At 30.1% G+C, this 22,042-nt stretch overlaps 4 protein-coding genes and 1 non-coding gene across 6 annotated transcripts; 3 read left to right on the forward strand and 2 right to left on the reverse strand.

Annotated features, from left to right (window-relative positions):
* Positions 1-12: 12 nt before the first annotated feature.
* Positions 13-2,698, reverse strand: eIF2Bepsilon (eukaryotic translation initiation factor 2B subunit epsilon). The gene is made up of 2 exons (XM_033485863.2): positions 1,706-2,698; positions 13-1,355 (listed from the first exon to the last, which is right to left on the reverse strand). The coding sequence occupies exons 1-2, from the start codon at positions 2,393-2,395 to the stop codon at positions 138-140; spliced, it is 1,908 nt and encodes a 635-aa protein (XP_033341754.2). The 5' UTR covers positions 2,396-2,698; the 3' UTR covers positions 13-137.
* Positions 2,699-3,228: 530 nt separating this feature from the next.
* egh (beta-1,4-mannosyltransferase egh) lies at positions 3,229-6,972 on the reverse strand. Its single transcript, XM_076520085.1, has 3 exons — positions 6,692-6,972; positions 5,064-5,872; positions 3,229-4,964 (listed from the first exon to the last, which is right to left on the reverse strand). Exons 2-3 carry the CDS (start codon positions 5,865-5,867, stop codon positions 4,398-4,400), a joined length of 1,371 nt encoding a protein of 456 aa, XP_076376200.1. The 5' UTR covers positions 5,868-5,872; positions 6,692-6,972; the 3' UTR covers positions 3,229-4,397.
* A 2,030-nt stretch (positions 6,973-9,002) lies between these two features.
* On the forward strand, positions 9,003-10,355 carry RpLP2 (ribosomal protein LP2). The gene is made up of 4 exons (XM_033485862.2): positions 9,003-9,144; positions 9,660-9,832; positions 10,006-10,107; positions 10,185-10,355. Exons 2-4 carry the CDS (start codon positions 9,661-9,663, stop codon positions 10,253-10,255), a joined length of 345 nt encoding a protein of 114 aa, XP_033341753.2. The 5' UTR covers positions 9,003-9,144; position 9,660; the 3' UTR covers positions 10,256-10,355.
* Positions 9,524-9,598, forward strand: LOC117229687 (small nucleolar RNA Me28S-Am982). Its single transcript, XR_004492615.1, has one exon. It is a non-coding gene; the product is annotated as a small nucleolar RNA Me28S-Am982 (small nucleolar RNA).
* A 337-nt stretch (positions 10,356-10,692) lies between the features above and the next one.
* Chc (clathrin heavy chain) lies at positions 10,693-21,794 on the forward strand. 2 transcript variants are annotated; one of them, XM_076520083.1, is made up of 16 exons: positions 10,693-10,749; positions 10,934-11,205; positions 12,339-12,546; positions 12,819-13,777; positions 14,199-14,633; positions 14,748-15,201; positions 15,272-15,591; positions 15,735-16,000; positions 16,097-16,331; positions 16,435-16,817; positions 16,906-17,203; positions 17,317-17,757; positions 17,852-18,414; positions 18,515-18,737; positions 18,841-18,916; positions 19,048-21,794. In XM_076520083.1, exons 2-16 carry the CDS (start codon positions 11,164-11,166, stop codon positions 19,185-19,187), a joined length of 5,043 nt encoding a protein of 1,680 aa, XP_076376198.1. In that variant the 5' UTR covers positions 10,693-10,749; positions 10,934-11,163; the 3' UTR covers positions 19,188-21,794. The 2 variants fall into 2 exon arrangements, with proteins under 2 accessions (XP_076376198.1, XP_076376197.1); XM_076520082.1 differs by having other exon boundaries at positions 10,743-10,858.
* Positions 21,795-22,042: the final 248 nt, after the last annotated feature.

The following is a 22,042-nucleotide window of genomic DNA, read 5'->3' on the forward strand; positions in this document are numbered from 1 at the left end:
TTCCACTTTAAATTAGTTTGACAAAAATTTGTCAGAAATTTTTTTATTGTAAATAAAGTCATATTGATTAAAAAGTGTAGATTTTATACAGTCTTACCTAAAGTATATCTTAGAACTTTCATTTGAAGATTTTCATATCAGTCTTCAGGTTCTTCAAGCCAGGAAATAAATGATTTTATTGCAGTTTTGATTTTATTGTTTTGAATTCCACTGGATCTATACCAGTTTAAAATCTTTTCTTCTGATAAGATGTCTTTTTTGTAAAAAACAAGTAATAAGTTTTCTAAAACTGGTAATAATTCTTCAGTTGAAGTAGCAACATCTTCTATTGCACGTAAACAATGATCTTGAGCATCTTCTGTTTTGACATAATTAAAAATAATTGGCCGGAAGTAAGTCACCATACTTTTCAAGTAGTCTTTATATCTTTGATTATTTATAGTTTTTTTCAATTCTGAAAAATAATGAAATGGTAAACTTAATATAGCTTTAATAACATTATATGTTACTTCACTCATGGTAATGTTATATGCATATCTTGACGAGTTTATCTCCAAAATTATGTTTTCACACTTAAGTGTATCTTGAAAACCTCTTAACAAACTATCAATAACTTCAGATAGAAACATGTCTGTATCATCTGGAATTGGTGAATTGTATTCAGAATCTACATTGCTACTTGTATCATCTGTAGAATAATCATCTTCTGCATGGTAGTCGTTATCAGATTCTTCTGTATGGTAATCATTAAAGAACTCAAAGTCATAATCCATTTCAATTTCTGACATCTGTATAGTGATAACTTTATTGTCTTTCAATTTTAATATGGAATCAATATATTCTATTCGAGCATCAATATTTGTTCCAGGATATAATATACATTTATTTATTTGAGTGGCCTTTTTAATAACACAGTTTGGAAATATTATACTGTTTGTAATAGTACAATTGTCTTCAATTTTAGTATCTGATAGTACATAGGAATTTTTTATTTTTACATTACAGCCTATTAAACAATTGTGTCCAATAACAGATCTCGTAACAGAGGTATCATTTCCTAACGTACTGTTTTGGCAAAGCACACTATCTTCTTCTAAAGTGCAACCTTTAGCAAGAGAGGCACTTCTGTGTTTGTAAGTGCTTCGTGGCATATGAATAAAATTTTTTAGAAATGGAATAGAATTCGGTGTAAGTGGAAAACTATGTCTATTCAAAATATCACGATTAAGAATCTGGTATGCATTCCATGATATAATTGGTAGACTATACTCTTCAGGATTCAATTGTTGCCAATAAATACGGGAATTCAGGATTTCTTCATTCATCAACACTCCTCGAATGAAATCTTCCATTGTCTATTAATGGTATAGAAAATTATATATTATTTAGTACATTATACAGAATGCCTCACTTCCATTACTTTCTATGAACATACATGAAAATTGTGAATAATATCAAACAATACAACTAAATAAATAGTGATTCTACATATAAAAATAAAACAAAATAACAAGACAAGATTTTTTAATTAGTAAGTTAATACAAAAGTTATTATTTATTTAAATCTACACAAAAAATATGTTCTTAAATTGTTGTTATAAAGGAATTTAGTTTTATTAAATAACTTTGTATCAATTAATCTTTTTTCAATTATATTCAATATTCTTCTTTGACAAAAGGGTATATTTATTTTTTAATAACTTACTTGAAAATCAAAATTATCTGAGAACAGTGGAAGTACAGCAGGTGAACATAGATAAACGTGAGTATCCATATAACAAGTATTGATCTCAATTTCACTGTGATCTAAGAACCAATTCAATTCTAACTTTACTTTCTTCTCATCAAATTTTAATTTACTGTAATGTAGGACCTTGTTGCTAGTTTTATCAGATACTAATAAAACTGTTTCTTTCCTTAATAAGGAATTGTTTGTTGAGCCAAAGTTTCTCATCAACATAGTGATTGTTGCACCTTTATCTCTTTCAAGTTTAGAGCGATGATTGTTTAAAGCATTCATAAGATCTGCATTAATAAAGGCATCTCCTCTTATTAGTATGAAATTACCACGAATTGAACCTTTCGTATCAATATCTCTAAGAGCATCACCCAAAGACAAACATCCCTCTGATATGATTAGAGAAACTAATATTCTTGGCCACTTTCGTTTATTTATATAAGCTTTTATTAAATCGATATGACGGCTACAATAAAGAAACAATTCTTGTATTCCACACTTGATCAAAGTTTCCATTAAATAATCTAAAAGCGGTACGTTTATGATTGGCATTAAAACACTTGGATATATATCTTGCATAGGTGTCAAATTTGTTACAAAATCTTCCGAAAGAATTACCGCTTGAACAATGTCTTTCTTTCCCATTCTTGTATTCATTGTGTTTCAAGAATTCCTTAATTGCATGAATCTATCATTAAATATAGGTTATAAATTTTTGGATACTATCTTGTTTAATGTGTTTAAAAACAATTATCATTGTCTATCACTAGCTCTAGTATGTACACCTTTTCATTTCACTTCTATGTCTTTTTTCAAATATAATAAGTTTCAAAACACAAGATTAAAAAATTCTTTTGTAACATATGTAAACAGTATGTATGTATATTAAGTTAAGTTGGTTGGTAGTATTTAAAACATATTGTATACAGTATACAGATCCTACTCCTGCACGCTTTTCTTATTCCCTATGCTGGCACGAATATATTTACTGCGCATCGAATCCACAGTGGATTCTATCTCAGCAGCAAATCGTTAGCCAATTAAAGCAAAGAAAATTTCTATACCGACTCTCGTTAACAGATCAAGCTGTGACCTGAACGTGTGCATGAGTAGGTCCGTTGACGAGAATAGGAGTAGAAATTGCTTTGCTCTGATTGGTCGAGGATTCGATGCTAAGACAGGATTCACTGCGGATTGAATGCACAGTAAAATGATGGGAACGTTTGCAAAAGCTATGGGAGGAAGAAAAATCGTGCAAAACCTGAGTCATTGGTATTACTGTATATTGTACATTCTGTGACTATTATGTACAGGTTAGTACAGTATGTATGTATCATACATTTACGTATGGTGTATAGTTACATCGCAAGCTTTGTAACCACATATTGACAGCGTTGCCACTTCTTTTAATCGATACATTTTCATTTCATTTTCAATTTAAGATAAAAATTTTTAATTACACGCTGTATCAGGAAATAAGTTACAGACTATTTCTCCTGGCATATTTTTATTATATCATCATTCGTAATGCTACAGATCTATGAAGTATTTGCACTTGTTTTGTTAGTCCGAAATAAATACAGATATTTATATCATGAACTTTTTATGAAATTAAATTAATTGGAATATAATATAGTAACTTACATTGCATTAAGACTGTAATAAAAAAATATCAATGGAAATAAACGTTAAACGTATTTTTGGCTAATTTAAAAAAACTTATACCTATACCACTCTCACTATTAAATATTATAAAAAAACATTTTGTTTTAACAATTACCCACATGTTTTACTCAATTATAAACATTTTATTAATCAAATTTTATTTTATATGTATAAAGTATATGTAATAATTTTTAAAATAAGATAGTAAAAAAATTCGTATGTGTTATGATACTTGTTATTCAAGTAATATGTACATAATTACTGTATACGTAATATAGAAGTAGATTTTATACATATAACTTCTATTCAATATTACAGATTTATGAAAACACAATGCAGTACATTATTGCTAATTAGAAAAGCATATCTGAATGACAATTGTAAGCCAATTATAAGATTTATAACATGTTTGTACACTCCAAATTAGCCATTTCAAGCATTTTTACTATCATAATACTATTAATAAATTATGCTATGCTTTTAAAAGAAAAACTGTTTAGGCTCGTTTATAACAACATTGTTTTAAACTTTTTTATAATTCGTGGAAATTAATTAATTTGGGCAAATAATATTTATTTTATAAAATTAATCCGTACGTAAAAAAATGATTAAATTTCTTCCCTAGAATAGTTTATAATGTTTGTACAAAATTTGTATAATTTTCTTACGTATTAATATTTCTTATACATATGAATATGTATAAGTAAAGAACTATAGTAAAAGACTTATAAAATTTTGAAGAATTTTGGATTGTTTTACAATTCGTCTACTTAAATATCTTTAAATAATCTACTGGATTCATTGACATATTAATACTGGGTCATGAAGTTAGATCAATATTATGCATTGATACTAAAAATCAATTAACTCCATAGGAATCAACGTGTTAATAATTTGAATAATCATATCTATACATATATAGATATGTATATGTAATATATACAATCGACCAAAAGTATTCTAATAAATAGTAAATATTTTAGAATACTATTATTTATACTCTCAGTTTTAACTGTTTTTTAACAACATAAAATTTATGTTTCTTCCCAAATAAACCCCATATAACAGCAATATTTTCAATGATTATATTGAAAGGAATAGTTGATAATGCCCCACATATGCATAATACAAAACGAGCAATGCCAAATCGATGTAAAGAAAATGATTTAACTACACCAAAAATGTACATGTAAATATTCACTGCACCAATAAAGGCGCATAGAAAATTTATAATTGCAGGACAAGTAATGGGATAAAGTCCAGCTAATATGACATTTGAAGTAGACAAAGGCATTGTCACCCATGAGTAACAAGATATGCCTAAGAGTAATTTTTTATTTAATGGAATTGCTTTGGAATGTACAACAAGCAATATACCTTGTAGCCACCGTTTTCTTTGTTGTACAAAGTCCCATAACGTGAATGGTGATTTTTCCCACATTTCACCATCCACAAAATTAAACGTGTAACCTTGGGTAAATGCTTTCATTGCAAAAAAGCAATCTTCTGCAACAGATCCATCCAATCCATTGTTAAAAGAAACTTGTCTTTCCGCACTCATCTGCAATATTAACATGTTTTTCACTTCTCCTTTGTTAGAAAAAATATTTATTTAACAGTTACATGCCATTTAAGTTTGTGTATAATATGTAATGAATACCTGAGTAACAACATAAGACCCTTTCATACTGAAGAATGGTTTATGAAACATTGTGAATTGTAGCCTTAATTTTCCCATATCATCTGCTACTCTAAAGCTATCTGCTAATGTAGTAATCCAATTAACAACATCTTCATTTGCATATGTAATTAATCCTTGACCAAATTGATGTTTTCCATCCAATACAAAGTTTAATATACCACGAAGAGAATTTTCAGTCATAAGGGTTTCTTCATCAAGATGCACAATCCAATCATTATCTGCTAATTCATTCACTGATTTCTCTAAACAATATTGCAAAGCTCGTGCTTTGAATAAAGCGCCACTACTTGTGCAATAATTTGGTGGAACAACCACTTCTCTAATTCTTTGATGATGGGATAACCCAATTGGTTTATCAGTTACTACTTCAATTTGAAAGTTTTCTACACCAGTTTCTAAACATTTATTTAAATTTCTCATTACATTTTCTTGCACTAACTGAGGATAATCTCCTCGTGTTACCACTCTAATGCAAATGAATGGTGCAAGTAATGGTGAACCATTTAAGATAACTTTATCTGGGAATGCATTATAAATTGTCAATCCAATGAAATTAAATAAAACTTGAGGGAACGAAAGAAATGTAAGTGTTCGCAACAGATATAATGTAAGTGCACCAACAAATCCATACTGAACCCATGGATCTAAGTCTACATATTTATCACTGTTCCAGCAAACTCCACCAAAAATTAATTCAAAAGTAATTATAACAATGCATAGTAGAAAACAGTGTAAAATATGCTTGAGTATACTGTTCAACATTATTCCTGAAAAGTATAAAATACATTATTAATTATAAGAGTAACAGACACTTGTTAAATATTAAAATAATAATTTGGGAATTTATAGAATCAATTCATAATATAAGGTTTTTATATTATATAAGAAAATGTACTTATTATTCCCCAAGTTTTATAAAAATTTCAGATTATTTATAAAGTCTACATATAAAGAAAAAGGATTTATGAAATTTGTTAATTACTGATCTTGTAACATATTTTATTATTAATTAATAATTAAATAATCGGTTTGAAATATATTATAATATTGATATGCTTATGTTAAGACTAAAAGACATTCATTTACAATTATAGTGTGGGTGTCATTTTTAGAGAATGAAAATGAAATCAACTTTTAGTAAACTTAAATATAATAAAGTGAAAATATTCAAGCAAATATATCTTCTCTCAATAATATGTATTTATTCCATAACAAATTTCTCTATAAAATGTCAAACATATAATAATGGTACAATAATTAAACAAAATAAATTTTAATAAGTTTAGAGTAAAATAACAAAAATAAATCCTCTAATCATAATACATTAATAAATTCCAAAATAAAAAATGCAATGCAAACATGAAAATTAAGATAACCTAATCTTATCCATATGTAGGTCAAAAATTACATAACGTTTTTGATAAGTCTCATGATTTATTCGAGTGAATGATATCGACTGATATCGACGATATCTATCCCAAATTATTAGATAAATTCCCACTTATGGGACTATCCTACTACGTATGGAACGATTACATTGTGTATCTTTGAATCACAATGGCTTAGTAAGATGATGTGTCATATACCTTTTCCTTTGGAAGCTCTTCTATAGAAAAATCTTATGATATATTGTTTAAAAAAACTGGTTCTTTACCCATTGCCTGTAACAATTGGTAAAATTCTCGCAAGTAACACAAGAAACACTTTACAAGTCGGTACAAATCGAATACATTTTCATAGCTTTACCAACGTTGCGTTCACATTGATTTTTGTTGACTAACAGTATGTATGTATGACTTGTTTGAGTTGCGATAAATCACAGTACAATGCACAAATTAATTCTTGCTCAACAAGATAATTACGCTCTTCTATCAACTGTGTAGTAAATGGTACTGATTTTTGGTACAAAAAGAAGTGTTTTGCAATTTTAGTTTAAGATAGGTATTTATATTTCTATATCTAATATGTATTATCATATTTCGGTTTAAAAATTTAATATGAACAAATTTTAAAAGTAGAATTTGTGTGTGTGTGTGTGAAATTCGTTTAAAATTGGATACATAAAAACAATGTTGCAGTATTATATAATTTTTATTAAAAATACCACAAAGATTATTTTTAGTAATTTCGTATAAATAGTATATAATTTTTAAATTTGTTTATTATAAATTTAGAAATGTTTATCTCAACCTAGAACATCTTTTGTAGAAAAAGCGACTTTTCTAATGGAAATTCTCTACTGTACATATGTACATATTCTACTAATTGTAAATACAAACAAACACAGATTATACTTCAGTTTATCTGTGTACTTTCTGTATCATGTATAGGATTTTTGGGGAGATAACCGCGATAAGGAATCTATACAAATATTCTTACAAGATTAAAGATCTATACAAGGTTGAATCATATCATGAATAAAGATAGCATTGTACATATAGGGTGTCCCAAAATTATTGTACAAGCGGGAAATGTGCTCAGTTCCTGAGATCATAAGTGGAACTGGGCTTTGATCGCTCGTTGGCTCGACCACTTCGCGCCAGCTGATCTTGCCTCTCATTAGTTACTTGTTTTTCGTTAATAACTCGTAAATGAAGCTGCGGATTGCATTTTTGCTGAAGAAAAAGTTACTTCAAATGACCTTAGAAACCCCTCATTTCTCGCTTGTGTTGGGACACCCAGTATAAATTACCTATAGTACAATTAACAATTTGTATCATAAATTACGAAGATATATTTATTGCGCAGAATTTTATACTCTCTACTTTCTAATAGCATTTGATCAATAGATGAGAGAAAATTTAAGAGACAATTCTTTGTGACAAATAAGAATGCAAAAATGATAACTTTGACTTCATTTGAAAACTATTGTAAAGTAAAAGTTCGCCAACCGAAGTGCGTACGGAATTCTACTATATACAGCGTATGTATAGTGTCATGGAAACATGAATCTCGGAAGATAGTTCATTGTGACGTGCAAGATAATAATTCAAAATGGCTGACATGGCATCAGGCTTCAAGTTCAAACCTTAGATTCTGTCCATTCATATCCATTATTAATCAACCTGTTGTGTGAGCGTAATTTTTAACATTTTTAACAATTTTTAACCAGTTTTTTTCCTTCACGAGTTATTAACGAAAAACACTGACCAATCAAAGACGAGTTCGGTTGGCGCAAGGCAGCCGAACCAATCAGCGGATCTGGGCTTCACGCGCTCGTTGGCTCGGCCGCCTCGCGCCAATCGAGCTCACCTCTTATTGGTCACTGTTTTTCGCTAATAACTCGTGAACGAAGCTTCGTAGAATATTTTCGCTAAGGAAAAAGTTGCTTCAAATGATCTTGGGAACCCCTCGTTTCCCGGAAATACCATAATTTTTGAACACTCTTATATCCGGCGCTCAGCCACACAGGTGACCAGATGGATGCCGGATATATCCGGCGCTCGGCCACACAGATGACCAGATGGATGCCGGATGTATCCGGCGCTCGTACCGAAAGGGTTAAGAACCTTTTAATCAATTTAATTTTTTTTTACAACTACGTCCTTTTACAAATGTATTAATTTTCAATTTGTATTTATTCATAAATACAGTGATATCTCAGGTTTTGCACGATTTTTCTTCCTCACATAGCTTTTGCAAACAGCGCATCCAATCCGCAGTAAATCTTGTCTTAGCATTGAATCCTTAGCCAATCAGAGAAAAGCAAGTTCTACTCCTATTCTCGCTAACAGAGCACGCTACAACCGAAGAGTCTTGCAAAACTTGAAGTATTATTGCAGCACACATTGATTTACATGAAAATTATCAGTACGCATGCGTTCGTAAGTTTGTACAGTGCTAGCTTTAAAACTACAAGTTATGTACAATCACATTGTATGTCATTTCATGTCTCAGATGGCGCTACAAACGAAATTAGAAATGTGTTTCCCTCCTTCCTGTTTTCGTCTTAACGGTTCTTCCTCTTTGATCAAAGCTTCAGCGTGGTCACATTGTCTGTTTTGAGCGTGATCCACGTTTCGTGTCGTAAGACTTAAAGGTAAGTACAAGTTTTAATAATATCTTTTCACGAATAATATTGTACGCTTTGGATTTATCATACATTAATATGCAGAGAGGCAGAATTTGTTTACAAACTAACAAATTATAGTAAACGATGATTTACGATACGATGAATCTTTCAAACCATGTGTATCTTAAGATGATATATATATATATTAACATATTCAACGCAAAAATTGTAAACTAATATATTCTAAGCATTCTCTTTAAAGGCTTTTCATTGTCTAGATGCCACTTTATTGTATATTGTGAAGTTTGCTTCTGAATTGTATTTAAACGTAATTTACTGGAGTATAAATTTATTCCACTGTATTTACATTTTATTTGATACTAAATACTATTTTACTAAAAATGTATGTACATGATGATTTAAATATTCACCATCTTTCGACTGATATTTGTGATGGTACTTTTTCTTACTGAAGTTATTTAATTCCTGAGAAAAATGCGTTATTTTGTAGAACAGCATAATAGTATAATTATATTTTTCAGAATGCGTTACGTGGCCGCTTATCTTTTGGCTGCCTTAGGAGGCAAAGCTTCACCTAACCAAAATGATATCGAAAAGATTTTATCATCTGTCGGAATTGAATTCGACCCTGAGAAACTGAAGCTTGTTATCTCAGAATTGAATGGAAAGTCAATTGATGAACTAATAGCACAAGGTACTATATTTTCAATCAAATATTATCTTTCTTTTCAAACAGATAAAAATCGTTTGCAAATTCACAGGAATGCATTTTAATTTTTTAATTAGGTTTAATCATACTGTAACCATTTATATTCTAAAAGTTTTTAAGTAATACAAAATTTTCTAAAATATTTTTCACTTTTACAGGACGTGAGAAATTGTCATCTATGCCAGTTGGTGGCAGTGCAGTTGCTAGCACTGCTGCACCTGCTGCTGGAGCAGCTGCTGCTCCAGTTGAAGAAAAGAAGGGTAAATGTTGTTCAATAAGATACTTGCACTTATTTCTTACGAAAGTATAAAAGTTTCATTAAAATTCTTCTTAACAGAGGAAAAGAAGCCAGCAAAGGAAGAATCTGAGTCAGACGATGATGACATGGGCTTTGGTCTTTTCGATTAAATTCCATAACAGCGACAGCTGTATAATGACTATTTGTACAACATGTATATTATACAGTTTTGATAGAATCACTAAAAAATAAACTGTATTTTTAATTCTATCATATCTAATCAATAATTTATGTGGTTCATAAGCGTCGTGTGTACATTATCCATCCATTTACTATCCACAAATTCTATTTTATGCAGTACTTTCAAATAATTTAGATAGTCCAAATATCAAAGATTAAAATATCAATTTAGAAGACAGTGAGTTTCTTATAAGTTACACTATTATTTATATTTAATAAAAAGTTAGTTCTTGAATAGTATACGTTTTAACCAAATACCATTAAAATGTTTTAATTAAAACGCATGCACGTGTGAAACATACTACGAGAGTAGATACCACGTATACACTTATGCGCCGTTGCAGTTTCATTCACAGTAAGGAGTGGGGGATGAGGATTGGAGAAAGGAAGGGGTGGCGTACGAGATTTACCAGAAAATCGAGTTGTATGTATTCTTACGCTGATGAATATTTAAATGAGCGTGATTGGGATGATGTTAATCGGAATTGTTAAGCGTTTTGTTGCATGATTTGCATTCCTGTTGCTATTTAAATGTATTTAAAATTATTTGGCAATATCAAGATATAGGATCGATCGGAACACTTTTGTACTTGAGGAACTATTTTTAGATAGAGGGGCGGTCGTTGGCGGCCATGATGGGTGTCAGCGGCAAGTAGTGACGGCATTCGCTTTCCGTCAGTTGGTTTTGTGCGCTGATGGTCGGGCTGAGGTTTTCTGATTGAGAAGCGCACCACAGGGCAAAACACTTGTACATAGAAACGGTATACAGCCGCAATATTATCTTAATTAAATAACAGCGGCTGGAAAACCTCGGAAAGGTATAGAAAACATCAGAAAAATGACGCAGTTATTACCCATAAGGTTTCAAGAACATCTTCAGGTAGGTGACCCGTTTTCATTCCCGGTTCATCAATTATTTCGACACGTCGTCAATGATTTTCGCATTTACAATTTGCATCTTCAATTTCATCCTACGTTCTCGACGTTTTATCGTGCCGTTTTTCTGCTACTGCTCATTACATCGGCGTTCAAACGGAAGTTCCGTTAAAACCTTCCCAATTGACGTTACTTTGACAGGTATAATATCATCGCATGTTTTTTGAATTACGAAAATTTGAATAAACTGTATAAGGATATTTATGATTGAATGCGTAGAGGTTAACTGATCATGGCATCGTCGTATATTGGAAAGTTGGCAAGAAAAATAAATTGATTTTTTTTTTTATCAATGAGGGCCACGTCTACTCGGCATATACGCCCCTTATTTCCGTCTTTATATGCCATAAATTTTCTAATTAAAGTGATTCTCTTTTCCTATATAATTCAATGCAATATAGACTACACACATTATTCTATATGTCACGACATTAATTTTTCTTTTTCCAAGAGGTCCACATTCGTAATGAATTACGTTTTAACAAATGAAATAACGTATTAGAAACTACGAATTGTACCGTATTTCAATTAAAGTGTTTTTGATTATTATTTCTCGTGCAATACATTAAACGATTTATTGATTTCTGTACAATTAATATGTAGGAGTAAATTTTATACATCGTTCCCATCATTATATTCTTAATTTCTGTTAAATTTTAAGGATTAATGAAATTTTATAATTATTAAGAATATCTAACATCATTATTTTACAATATCTAAGATTAATGCTGATGATAAATAGTGTTTTTAAAATTAGCAGTAATATGTGGTTATGTTGCACTGCCATTTTTATAATTTATATTAATCACAGTAGAGCAAATTGTTTATCTAAATAAAAGTATTGAGTAATGGATAAAAGATAACTTTAATGTCATTAATAGACCATATCCCCTGATGTTCTATTTTATAATATCAATCTCAATGATGATGTGTTAACATGATGAGTGAAATAATATTATTGTAGTATTATTCCACAGTGTGTAGCTTTCTTGATTTAAAAATTTTCTAGTGTATAACTTTATAAAATAAATTTTTAAATATCATTATTTTTAAGTTTGTGTTCTATATTTTTTATAGCTTACTGCTGTGGGAATTAATGCTAACAATGTTAGTTTTAATACACTCACTATGGAATCTGATAAATTCATTTGCGTTAGAGAAAAAGTTGGTGACACCGCACAGGTAGTCATCATTGATATGAATGATTCTGCTAATCCGATCAGGAGACCTATTTCTGCAGATTCTGCGATTATGAATCCTGCAAGTAAAGTCATAGCTTTAAAAGGTAAACATTACTTATTACTTCATATATGTATAGATGTTTAAGAATTAGTTGGTTGAGAAAACAAAAATCAATAAATGTTAAGAATAGATTCTGATTGCATTATATAATTATGATCTTTACAAGGTATTTAATTTTGATGACAAAATATGATATTAGAATTATATTTATAATTATTATAATCGATGAAACAAGGAAAAGGAATTATTAGGAAAATAAAAAATTCAATTTTAATGGGAGGATTAATGATACATATTTTATGTTTGTTACGACAGCAATGAAAACACTTCAGATTTTTAACATAGAAATGAAATCGAAAATGAAAGCTCATACAATGACAGAAGATGTAGTCTTCTGGAAATGGATATCATTGAACACATTAGCATTGGTAACAGAAACTGCAGTTTATCATTGGTCGATGGAAGGAGAGTCAACTCCGAATAAAATGTTTGATCGACATTCTTCATTAAATGGTTGTCAAATAATTAACTATAGAACTGATCCAAAACAGACATGGCTCTTATTAATTGGTATTTCTGCTCAGCATAATAGAGTGGTTGGTGCTATGCAGCTTTATTCTGTTGAAAGAAAATGTTCTCAGCCAATTGAGGGACATGCTGCTTCTTTTGCCCAATTTAAAATGGAAGGAAATGCAGAACCAAGTAATTTATTTTGTTTTGCTGTTAGAACACTACAGGGTGCAAAACTTCACATTATTGAAGTAGGTCAACCGCCTTCTGGTAATCATCTGTTTCCAAAGAAAGCAGTAGATGTTTTTTTCCCACCAGAAGCTGGAAATGATTTTCCAGTTGCAATGCAAGTCAGTTCAAAGTATGACGTTATATATTTAATAACAAAATATGGCTATATACATATGTACGATATTGAATCTGCAACATGCATATTTATGAATCGTATATCTGGAGAAACTATTTTTGTCACTGCTCCACATGAAGCATCTGGTGGTATAATAGGAGTAAATCGAAAAGGTCAAGTATTATCAGTCTCTGTTGACGAAGAAAATATAATTCCGTACATAAATGGAGTATTACAAAATCCTGAACTTGCACTGCGAATGGCTGTCAGAAATAATTTGTCAGGAGCTGAAGAATTATTTGTGAGAAAATTTAATATGCTTTTCCAAAATGGCCAGTATGCGGAAGCAGCAAAAGTTGCAGCAAATGCTCCCAAAGGAATATTGCGAACTCCGCAAACAATTCAACGATTCCAGCAGGTATTTCTAATTTGAAGTAAATTAATCCTCTGAAGACGAATGGTTTTCAATGGTCGTGGCAGACGAATGCAGGATCATTTTGACCTATAATAAAGTTTTTAATGCAAATTAGTATTGGAAAAGAAACATATACTTTATTTGTTTTTAGTTTTCTGTACATTTAATACATGAAATAAATGTATTTTTTGTATGCTCCTTACAAATAAATTTATTAAACTTTTGTTATTTTATACTATACTTTGTGTCTAAACTAAATACCGTAAGGATGTAGTGTATACGAGCGATAAGAGGTGATATTCGAACGCTATCCTAATACGAAATGCTACCGCATTCCGAGCTGTCTTATCGCTCACGGGTCAAAATGGTCCTGTATTTGTTAATGTATATAACAGAAAAATAACTATTTGTATATATGTATTAGGTACCAACTACACAAGGACAAACATCGCCTCTATTGCAATACTTTGGAATACTTCTAGATCAAGGACAATTAAATAAATATGAATCTTTAGAATTATGTCGTCCTGTGCTCTTGCAAGGACGAAAACAACTTCTTGAGAAATGGTTGAAAGAAGATAAGCTGGAGTGTAGTGAGGAATTGGGAGACTTAGTGAAACAAGCTGATCCAACTTTAGCTCTTAGTGTTTATTTGAGAGCTAATGTTGCCAATAAAGTTATACAATGTTTTGCAGAAACTGGTCAGTTTCAAAAAATTGTACTGTACGCCAAAAAAGTTTCGTACACTCCTGATTATATATTTTTGTTAAGAAATGTCATGAGAATTAATCCTGATCAGGGTGTAGCATTTGCCCAAATGTTAGTTCAAGATGAAGAACCTTTAGCCGACATCAACCAAGTAAGCATTGCAGCAGTGTTTATAGTATTTGTTTACAATATTTATAATTATTATTATTATTTAATTACAATATTTGGAATATTATTTTTTTTTATAATAATTATGTATTTATAGATTGTGGACATATTTATGGAACAAAATATGGTACAACAATGCACAGCATTTTTGTTAGATGCTCTGAAAAACAATTGGCCAACTGAAGGAGCTTTACAAACACGCCTCTTAGAAATGAATTTAATGTCTGCTCCTCAAGTTGCGGATGCAATTTTGGGAAATCAAATGTTTACTCATTACGATAGAGCTCACATTGCACAATTATGCGAAAAAGCTGGATTACTACAGCGTGCTTTAGAACACTACACTGATTTATATGACATTAAAAGAGCTGTTGTTCATACACATCTACTGTCTCCTGATTGGCTTGTTGGATTTTTTGGAACATTATCTGTTGAAGATTCTTTAGAATGTCTGAAAGCAATGTTGACTGCTAATATACGACAAAATTTACAAATTTGTATTCAGATTGCAACAAAGTATCACGAGCAGTTAACTACTAAAGCATTAATAGGTATTTATCATAAAGTATACGCTATTTTAATTGTATAAAGTCACACAAATAATTCTGATGTCTGTTTCAGATCTGTTCGAGAGCTTCAAATCATATGAAGGACTATTCTACTTTTTGGGATCTATTGTCAATTTCAGTCAAGATCAAGAAGTACACTTCAAATATATCCAAGCAGCCTGTAAAACGGGACAAATTAAGGAAGTTGAACGAATTTGTAGAGAGAGCAATTGCTACAATCCGGAACGTGTCAAAAACTTCCTTAAAGAAGCAAAGTTGTCTGATCAATTGCCTTTAATAATTGTTTGCGATCGATTCGATTTTGTACATGATCTTGTACTATATCTTTACCGAAATAATTTGCAAAAATACATCGAAATTTACGTTCAAAAAGTAAATATAATTTATATTTACTAAGCTTTAATAAATTAGATGTGTATTAAATTTTTGTTTATATAAATGAGAGGGGTAGAATATCTTTAAGCTATATTAATTACTTCAAATTTCTACTTACTGTTAATACGTTCCATTTTTAGGTAAATCCATCACGTCTACCGGTTGTAGTGGGCGGTTTGTTAGATGTTGATTGTTCAGAGGATATCATAAAGAATTTAATTCTGGTGGTACGTGGACAATTTTCGACTGATGAATTGGTAGAAGAAGTTGAAAAGAGAAACCGTTTGAAGCTTCTGCTTCCATGGTTGGAATCTCGTATTCATGAATGTTGCGTGGAACCTGCAACGCATAATGCATTGGCAAAAATATACATCGACAGTAATAATAATCCTGAAAGATTCCTTAAGTAAGTTTACAGAATAATAATGTTATTATATTTTAATATAAAGTATATTTGAAAATATATCATTACTTAAATTTAATATTATTTTTTATTGTTTAGAGAGAATCAATTCTATGACAGCAGAGTCGTAGGAAAGTACTGTGAAAAACGTGATCCACATTTAGCATGCATTGCATACGAACGTGGTCAATGTGATCGGGAATTGATAAGCGTGTGCAATGAGAATAGCTTATTCAAAAGCGAAGCAAGATATTTGGTAAGGCGAAGAGATCCTGATTTGTGGGCAGAGGTTCTTCTTGAGAGTAACCCATACAAAAGACAACTAATCGATCAGGTTAGTTTAAATAATATTTTAGAGCGTGGATTTTTAAAAATTTGTCTAAAAAAACTTTCATCACAGGTATAAACTGTACCATTACCTTGATATTTTTTTATAGGTTGTACAAACAGCTTTATCAGAAACTCAAGATCCTGAAGATATATCGGTCACTGTGAAAGCATTCATGACTGCTGATTTACCAAACGAATTAATTGAGCTCCTCGAGAAAATTGTACTTGATAGCAGCGTATTCAGCGATCACCGCAATTTACAGAATCTTCTAATTCTTACAGCTATAAAAGCTGATCGTACACGAGTTATGGAATATATTAACCGATTGGATAATTATGATGCTCCCGACATTGCTAATATTGCTATTAACAATGAACTCTATGAAGAAGCTTTTGCTATCTTTAAAAAATTCGATGTCAATACATCAGCCATACAAGTTTTAATTGAACAAGTTAATAATCTAGACAGAGCTTATGAATTTGCGGAAAGGTAAGGTACTAGATGTAATAATCACAGTATTATGTCTCGTTTGATTATATCTGATTCTCTTTTTAAACTAATATACGTATTCATATAGGTGCAACGAACCGCCCGTATGGTCTCAGCTAGCCAGAGCACAATTACAACAAGGATTAGTTAAAGAAGCCATTGATAGCTTCATTAAAGCAGATGATCCATCAGCATACGTAGATGTTGTAGAAACTGCTCATCGAACTTCTCATTGGGAAGATTTAGTGCGTTATTTGCAAATGGCTCGCAAAAAAGCACGTGAATCTTTCATTGAAAGTGAATTAATATATGCATATGCCAAAACCAACAGGCTTGCAGATCTTGAGGAATTTATCTCTGGGCCTAATCATGCTGATATACAAAAGGTAAGATATTTATTTATTATGCTTATACAAATTAGAACTATCAAACAAATTAATGATGTTCTTTATTTTTTAAAAGCTCTTATGCATATTAGTGTTAATTTATATTGTTTTAGATTGGTGATAGATGCTTTGATGACAAAATGTATGATGCTGCTAAACTTCTGTACAACAATGTGTCCAACTTTGCACGATTAGCTATTACACTTGTTCATTTGAAAGAATTTCAAGGTGCTGTTGATAGTGCTCGAAAAGCCAATTCAACTCGTACTTGGAAAGAAGTTTGTTTCGCTTGCGTTGATAGTGGAGAATTCAGATTAGCACAAATGTGTGGATTGCACATAGTTGTACATGCTGACGAACTTGAAGACTTGATTAATTATTACCAAGATCGAGGACATTTCGAAGAACTCATTAATCTCTTAGAAGCTGCATTAGGACTTGAAAGAGCGCATATGGGAATGTTTACTGAATTAGCTATACTTTATAGCAAATATAAGCCTCAACGTATGAGAGAGCATCTTGAACTGTTTTGGTCGCGCGTCAATATACCAAAGGTATGTTTTTGATTACAAAATTAATGAAAAAATTGATTCTTAGAAAAAGATAGAAGTTCTTTATATATTTTATGCATTGTAATGGTATTTTCAGGTACTTCGTGCAGCAGAACAGGCACACTTATGGGCAGAGCTTGTATTTTTGTATGATAAATATGAAGAGTACGATAATGCAGTACTTGCAATGATGCAACATCCCACTGAAGCATGGCGAGAAGGTCATTTCAAAGACGTGATCACTAAAGTGGCAAATGTAGAATTATATTACAAAGCTATACAGTTTTATGTTGAATATAAACCTCTACTTTTGAACGATATACTACTTGTACTCGCTCCCCGTATGGATCATACAAGAGGAGTTGCATACTTCAAAAGGACAGGACATTTGCAACTTGTAAAACCATATTTAAGATCCGTTCAGGCTTTAAATAATAAAGCAATCAACGAAGCATTGAATAGTCTGCTTATTGATGAAGAAGATTATCAAGGTCTCAGAACGTCGATTGACGCGTTCGATAACTTTGATAATATCGCACTTGCACAGCAATTAGAAAAGCATGAGTTAATTGAATTTAGAAGAATTGCTGCATATTTATATAAAGGAAATAATAGATGGAAACAGTCCGTGGAACTTTGCAAGAAAGATCGATTATTTAGGTACATCATCTCACAATATCTTTAAACTTCATCATATATTTTTGTTAAATAACCTATTGTATTATTTAAAATGTATATTTATTTTTATAATTTTAAACAGAGATGCTATGGAATATGCAGCAGAATCACGAAATGCTGAAGTTGCAGAAGAATTACTAGAGTGGTTCTTAGAAAGGGGATCAAAAGATTGTTTCGCAGCATGCCTATTTCATTGTTACGATTTATTACACCCTGATGTTATTTTAGAACTTGCATGGAGAAATCGCATTTTACACTTCGCCATGCCATATCTTATTCAAGTTGCACGAGAATATATAACTAAGGTAATAGTATTTATAATATAACTCTTTCTATTACAATAATTGTTTACAATACTACTCATATTTACTTTGTACTAGAATAGTAATTGATACATAATCTTCTTAGGTCGATAAACTGGAAGAAGCCGAAAGTCGGCGTATAGAAGAAACTGACCATCAAGAACATAAGCCTATGATTATGCGTATGTATTAGTTTTATTTATTTACACATACGCTAAAAAACTGTCACGTAACATCCGAAGGTTAAATATGTAATACTTCAATATGTTTCACATGTATTAATAATAATATTATTAATATTCTATGGGTATAGCGGAACCACAGTTGATGTTAACAGCAGGACCAGGTATGATGGCACCTGGTTATACACCACAAGGTGTATATGGAGCACCTCCCCAGAATGTTTACGCACCTGCTACTGCTGCTGCAGCGTACCAAGGTTATGGTATGTGAAATACAATGTGCAACGGATTAAATAACACAGATCAACAAAATCTACTTTTCTATAATATATAGGTAGAACAAGATTATTTCAATAGTCCATAATAATTATTATTAAATGCTACAACAATATCATTAAAAAGAAAGCATTGCCGTGAAACGATTGTAATATAATAAAAATAATAAATTCGAAATAAAATACAAAATATTTAAGCGCGAATTTCTAGTTTATGGATAATTATTTATAAAACGATTAATTTACTGTTAAAATAATCAAGTACATGTGGATCATTGTTTGTTATGACGGAACATAATGAAATTATTCAAAAAGAAAAGATATAAAAATATTTTGCAAATCACGTCATATATGGATCTTTAAGCCAATACATATACAATAGTTCATTTTAGCCATTCGTATTATATTCAGATTTTGTCGAGTTCAATTTAATAATTTCATTTGTTAGTTTGCAAAGTAGTCATGACAGTTTTACAGATTTATCAATGTATTGTATACGTATGTGCCTTTGTTTTAAGTATTGACAAATTTTTAGTTTAGGATAAAATAAAATTAATGGTCTTAAAAATACATGTAAGTTTCACTTTAATAAATATCAAGAAATTATGAAGTGCTTCCTTTTTGGTAAAAAAAAAAGAGAAAGAAACGAAAAATTGGCAAATTATGTGTAAATGACCATTAAAAAAACATAGATATTCGAAGTTGACGTTTGTTTGTATCCATTTATGAAATATGGTGAAAATATTATTCTGATACACGAGTTTTAGTAATAAAAGGAATCTATTTATCTAGATTCTTTAAAAAATTGTTGTCACAGTAAAATGTATGAGCCCCAAAATACTTAGCAAAGAAAATGAAAAAATTCGTCATATATCAGTACATCAGTATAACAGTGAAAAGAAGAATGAAGCTATGAAGTCTGAACTGTACGTAATGTATCTAGAAACTTTACTATAGGAAGATATAAAATACGTTTGTATGTCCACCAGTATATAAGTTTAGTATTCGTGTGTGTTGCTGTGGCATGGATAAATAAAAATTTAGTATTTGACTTGGCAGCCAAAATGTGAAATATAGAATAGTAACATTGTTATATGCTCTACTAAAAAACAAATAATAATGAAGGTAGTTCTCTTATATACTCAAACTAGGCAGAAAACTTGTATAATCCATCGAGAATGAAGAGACTTTTTAACAATTTTGTCATATTGATGTATCGATATATGCACTGCAACTTGTTTATGTTGGCTTATAACATTATTATCTCTTTTTTACACGTTAAATTAAAGCATGGTACACCTATAAGAAAACGTTCAAAGGTGTTAAGATTTATGAACTAATTGTAATTTTGTTTACATTAACGTGTTCAGTCTTTAGAAATGTAATTTGAAGTTTCTTTTTTACTTATTGTATTTGGTTAATATAATGTATGTATAGTATCCTATTCAGATGTATTGTTCGTTATATCATTGTATTAATGTATAATGAAATTATAATACAAGTATTAATGCAAGTTGAGAGATCCGATTCAAATGCATATGTAGAACATGACAGAATCGTATTGTTGACGTTTCTGATCGTTAAATAATTTACAATATTATCTGTATAAAATGCTCTTCTAATAGATCAGGATAAATGTGAAAGATATGTTGGAAAACTGAAACCTTTTTTTCTGGCACGTCTTACATTTAATGTTCCTAAAAGAGCTATCTCATTGTATAAGACATTTTGAGTAACAATTTTCTGTGTTATACATCTCACGATAAGCTAGAAGTATACACTTAGTAAATTGTGCTCATTATTCATAAATATAAAGCGAAAGTTGAAAATTAAGGAACCATAATATGATAATGTAACAGTACATTCTCAATAGTAATTGAATTTGAATTCACTATTAATCGAGTTGTTCTAGTACGACAAAGGATGTTTATGCAAATTCATAGTTTTATAGTTACGAAAAAAGAATTTAATACACAATTCGTTTATATGTAATTTATTTTGCATATTTATAACTTAAAATTATTTTAATATTAATTAATTATTAATTTAATATGTACTTCTCTCATTCTTGTTCGTCTCACGTATTTGTTTCTATTACTTGTTTTCATTTTTTCTATTTATTTTATAAAATATTTTCGTGTAATTTCCGAATTTGCAATTAAAATTAATTATAAAAGATGGAAGAAGTGTGGACATAAATAAAGAAATTTAGTTTGTTATTTCCTACATAAATTGATATATTTTATAAAATATTTAATTAACATATATTACTTTTGTAAAAACATCTGAAGTCTATCAATTACGTTTGAATAATGTTCGTTACAATAAACATTATTGTGTATCGTAAGACACTTTCGTTTGGCATTTATTGAATGCAGTAATTTTAGCTGGATGTGCTAAGGGGAAATGTTAAAATTAGATGATGCGAACGAGAATCTATTACATTCCTAATAATCACTTCATCTTCATTGAAATTATGTAATGGATAAAATTGTAGATTGAAAAGTGTATTTAATGCTGTTCTAAAAACACATAGTAATGTAATTGTATTATTGTTTGGATATTATGAATTATAATAAAATATTAGCAAATTTGGAAAGAAACGTATAAAAACTAGTTGTTAATTATACGTATATACATATATACAATCAAAGCAACGTCTCTGTATTAAAAATGAGTATAACATGTGAATTGTCATAATTAAATTTATTTCAATAAATAATGGTATCATTTGAATAGAATCTTTTTATAATAATTTTACATTTTTGCACAGTGGTGCATATGTTTCTCATATTTTTAATATAGAAAACAAATCTAAAAACTTTTTGTTTATATTGTATAAAAATATATT

This window comes from Megalopta genalis, chromosome 3 (genome assembly GCF_051020955.1).
Source record: "Megalopta genalis isolate 19385.01 chromosome 3, iyMegGena1_principal, whole genome shotgun sequence".
Taxonomy (NCBI): Eukaryota; Metazoa; Arthropoda; class Insecta; order Hymenoptera; family Halictidae; genus Megalopta; species Megalopta genalis.